Here is a 4,841-nt window from a genome sequence, read left to right on the forward strand (position 1 = left end):
TCCAGCTGTCCCACGCAGAGCCCCAGGGCCCCCCCGAGGCGGCAGCTGCCCCGCACCTCGCGCGTCTCGCGGAAGGCGAACACGCGCAGGCAGGGCAGCCGCTCCGAGGGGCTGTACTCGTCCCAGTCCCTGCCCACGATGTAGAACAGCACCTGCACCCTGGGCTTGCTCAGGTAGATCTTGGTGCTCATGATGTAGGCCTGAAGCTTCCAGTTGTAAGTGAACTTGTTGGCGGATCCAAAAAAGTGGGACGTTAACATGAGGTCCTGGGGCACGACCTGTTCGACGGAGAAGGGGCCGTAGCTGGCGTTTAACACAGGCGGTCTCTTGGCTTTGTATGGGAAGAACGATTCCACCCTGGATTGCAAACTGGAATTTCTCATGAAGTCCTGGTTGGCTTCTCTGAGGAAGAAAGATGTCTCGGCGTTGAAGAGCCGATAGCTCACAGGTAGGTACGTTGGTAATGAAGAAAATCGCTGATTATTGTCCAAGACCCCTCGACACTCTGTCACTAATAAAAGAAAAGGTGAGTTAGATCAAGTCTGCTTATGGATTCAAAGGGACACAGCACAACTTCAGTGGAGCCACCTGCTAAGTTAGGGACAAGCATTGTTCCATGCAAAAATATTTACAGGGTAGCTACATGTTTACAGGTAGGTAATTCTTTTTTGTATTACATTTTCTGAAGAAAATAAAATGGAGCATATGTCAGGAGAGCCCAATGACCCACAGCCCCCAAGGGCTGCTCATCACCAGCCCTGCAGGAGCGCTGGCCAGCGGATCAAAGGCAGTTTCTGCTCTATGGGCAAAGAAACTGCTTTTCTAAGGACTCTCAAACACACACACCCCATTTCACTGTCTGTCAAGAAACCACGCTCTTGTATTACTGTTTCTGGCACTATAGCCCACGTCTCTGTGGTGTAATATTGACAGTACCCCAATTTCCTAAGTTCTTTGAATGCAAATGGGCATCACAATCTATAACAAGTCCTAATATATAAGATGGACACAGGGAATCAGCACATGCTGGCCAATTTCAAGTTTCAGCTGAACATCAGATCCCTTTTGACCTAAATGTTGTTTTCCTGGTAAGATTAACAACACTTACTGCTGAAAGGCAAAATTTGTTGTCTAAATTAGGGTAGATGACAGTGGAGAACAGTTAAAATACACGTTGATTATATCATACCACTCTCACAACCCCTCTTCTTAACTCATACTGAAGGGGTTGGCTTATAGGTACAGAAGGTAAATGAATGATGATCCATCTAGTGCTGGACTGTCTTGAGTATTTAAAAAACAGAGCTTGCCCTCAGTCCCAATGTTCTCAGGGAATCCCATCAGAATCAGGATTTAATGTTCTGTGTAGGCTCAGCTCTTTAAAGAAGAAAGGCAACCACAAGGGCAACACAGAACGCACGGATTCATCTGGAACTCAGAACACCTGAGGATCCTGAAACACCCCCCAGTGACACTGTCTCACCACCTTCCTCACAAAGGGCTGCAGCCTGGGGATTTCTGCAAATCACATTCGCTGCCCTGGTATGTCTGGCTGCTAACGTGCTAATTATGCAGTCAAATTTAATTAAATGTTTTCAAGTAGTGAATAAACAATCGATACCTGTCACGACACCAAATGGTGCTGCTGACAGACAACCCCACTGCAGTCCTGTGGAGCGTGCAGTGCCAGAGTGCAGGGAAGGGAAGAGCTCTGGAAGGCAGGTGTGAGGTAATTAAGAAAAGAAGAAGACAAATGTAGAGGAGGGGGAAATCAGAACTCTCAAAGGACGGCAGCCATAAATTTGAAATAAAGAATTAAGATGAGTTCACTCATCTTTAATTCATGCACCACCACTGGATGGTAGGAATAGTTCTCATAAATGAGCAAACTGCCCTGACTGGACAGAAATTTAAGCACAACAACAATAAAAAGGTAAAAATAGGAAAAGAAACAGTTAATTACCAGCACGGCACACTCTCTGTCAGGCAGAATCACATTTAAAACATAAAACATCATTTTAGCCCACTGTTACAGCCCTGCAAGTCTCCAATCCTTGGCACACATTCTAATTCTGCTGAAAAAGATGTTACAAATGCCACCTCCTGAACTGATTGATTTCCCCTTACCTGAGTCTGTCAGGCTTCCATCCCAGAGTACTCTAACACTTAAGGAACGCAAGGAAGATCCACTTTGGACCATGGACCTTTCAAGGGAAGAGGAAAACCTACAGATTTCTTTGGTCCAGGAGCAGAACAAGAACTGGGATTCCTGATGCAGGAGTTTCCTCTGTAAGCCCCCTCACCCGCCCTGGGTGGATGTGCTCACCTCCCTGCAGCCCTCTGCAAAGGGAAACCAATGACATCTTACATGACAGAGGCCAACATCCTTTTAAATTAAAACACCTGCTTGGCTAGACAAGAACCCAGCTTCTGAGTGGCCAGTTTGGCTACTGAATTTGACTTGGTGACTGATAAGAATTTCTTTCTTAGGTGTCCTGCTGCTCAGGCCAAGAGGTACCAGAGGGCAGGGGCTGTGGGCAAGGGAAGCACATGAACACTTTGTGAAGGAAAGCATGGATTGCTTTAGGCACACCGATACTGTCTGCTGAAGTGTTTCCACAGCCAGGGATACTCCAGATACGGCCCCACTGCTCCTGAGGGAATCTCTGGCTTCAACAGAGCCACGAAAAGCAGAAATAAAGTCAGCAGGCAAGTGAAGTCCTGTGATTTCAAAGGGCTGTTGGGCAGGACCTAAGCCTGAGACTTAGCAGCTGTTTCTATGCAGTTCCCAGGACTTTTGCTGTAGCACATCATCCTCAGACAGACAGTGGGCTCATTTTTGCAGGCACTTCATTTATCCTCGGTTAATCACACGCATGAGGTATGTAGGACTTGGCCCAGTATTAAGAACAGTCATGCAACTTCTGCCTCAATAAGCTGAGCACAAGCAGCAAAACCCATGTGGCCAGACTGACAGCAACAAGAAAGAAAGGCTTTACTTTTTTTTATTGTAGTCTAAAGACTTCCACCCACTTTCACACCATGCATAATGGATTCCTGTATTTCGATACTGAAGGCTGTACTTTAGACAATTTATTTAAGCACTTTAAGCCTTTCACTGATAAAACTGGTAGTTAAAATTGTCTGTTTTATTTTTAGAACCCCAACAATGTGCATCAGCAACTGCAGGCCATCACTTAAGGGATTTGTTCTATTCTCTTCATCTCTACCCAATAACTTTCACGTCCTGGTATAATTAATTACCAACATTTCCAGAGAACATTCTTGTATGCTTGATCAGGTCAGTTTCAAAGTTCTTTAATTTATCAGAGAATCTATTTAAACAAGATGCCACAGTTTTTCCTGAGTCTCACTTCACAAGTTATTATTTTAAACAACCATTAAGCATCGTTTACTTTATCTACCTGAAAAACTGATTTTTAAAAAAAGCAGGTCTGCCTATCAGTGCTTTCAGGTGCTCTGGAATAGATTTTTGCATTTTAAATGCTTTTTGCTCAACCACAGAATCACAGTTGCAGAGGTTCAGATGTACACTTTGTTTTAATGCAAGTGCTGTACCTCCATGGCAGTATCAGCTGTGGGAGCAATACTCAGGCAGTAAATGCTTTACCCCCTTCCATCATCCAACAGGAGTTACAGCTGCCCAGAGATGAAGTCCTGCATGGAAGAGGTTAAGAACCATCAAACAAAGCCAGATTTAGCCAAGAACAAAAGTGAAGGCTTACAAGTAATTACTTCTCCTTTGTAACAGCCTGGTGACTTTTTAATCCTTCTTCTGGCATCATATGCTGCTGCAGCACTTCATCTGAACCCAAGCAGGCATCTGTTAAGCACATCACTGGCTCCAGTGTGACAGACCAGCTCAAATTCCTACAACCCAGTGAGTTCACTGGATGTGAAGCAGGGAGCTCTGATCTGCATTACTCTTATTTCTTGGATTGCCGCGTAAGAGGAATTTTCTTCGGGGGTATTTCACATGGAGCTGGAGCCCTGGGTGCTGGATTCACTGGAACAGTCATAAAAGCTTAATATCTTTGAGCTGTTCTTTCATGAGGTTGGTTTGAACTGACTTTCTTTTGGGCAGGGAATTAAGGGTTTAGATCGTGGGTGGGAGATTACTGGCCAATGGCCACGGACCTTCAGTGCCTGATGTTTGATGAGCCACTGAGCCTTCAAGGCAACCATCTGCCTGTCCCCTCAGCCAGGAGGTTCTGAGCCAGAGAAGTCAGGGAGGAGCAGGAGACATCTGCCCATGCAAAGGAGGAGAAATGTGAGAAGCCTTCTCTGCACCTTGTCTGGCCCTCAGAGGCACATTTATCACTGTCCCTTCCAGGAAACAGCCCAGAGGAGCAGTGCTGAACAGATTCCTGTGCCTCTCTGCTCTCCTGTCACCCCAGCACAGCTGAAGCTCCCACGAAGGATTCTGTAACTTTTAAGGCAGGATCTTCTCCCTCCTTTTTCCACCAGCTTTACCATTACCTTTCCTCCATTCCTGAACGCAGCTATAATTGAATGCCACACTGATTTTTATTTTTGTTCCAATTCCACACCACCACAGTTTTAAGGAACAAACCCCACCTAATATTATTTGCACCACCCTCACCTAAAATCCTGCAAATGCTGTGAAGATGATCCCTGTTCCTTCCATGGACACCCTTTCCCACCTGCCCCTGCACCCAGATGAGCACCTTACACAAACCATGCCCTCACAAAAGTCCCCATCCTGAAATTCTCTTCTGACTCCATCTTCCACTACAAACCTGTCCTGCTCCTGGCAGAGCAAATCACATATTCCAGCTCAGGAACTACAGAATAGGGAA

General features: G+C 45.7%; 1 protein-coding gene across 1 annotated transcript in view; it reads right to left on the reverse strand.

Moving 5' to 3' along the window:
- The window catches only part of TMEM132C (transmembrane protein 132C), a 136,390-nt gene extending 136,134 nt beyond the window's left edge, over positions 1-256 (reverse strand). The window contains exon 1 of the mRNA XM_017734755.1: positions 38-256. Within this exon, the coding sequence (XP_017590244.1) occupies positions 38-191 (154 nt within the window). The 5' untranslated portion in view covers positions 192-256. The remainder of the gene's footprint in view (positions 1-37) is intronic.
- Between the last annotated feature and the right edge of the window lie 4,585 nt (positions 257-4,841).

This window comes from Corvus brachyrhynchos, unplaced genomic scaffold (assembly GCF_000691975.1).
Source record: "Corvus brachyrhynchos isolate BGI_N302 unplaced genomic scaffold, ASM69197v1 scaffold114, whole genome shotgun sequence".
Lineage (NCBI taxonomy): Eukaryota > Metazoa > Chordata > Aves > Passeriformes > Corvidae > Corvus > Corvus brachyrhynchos.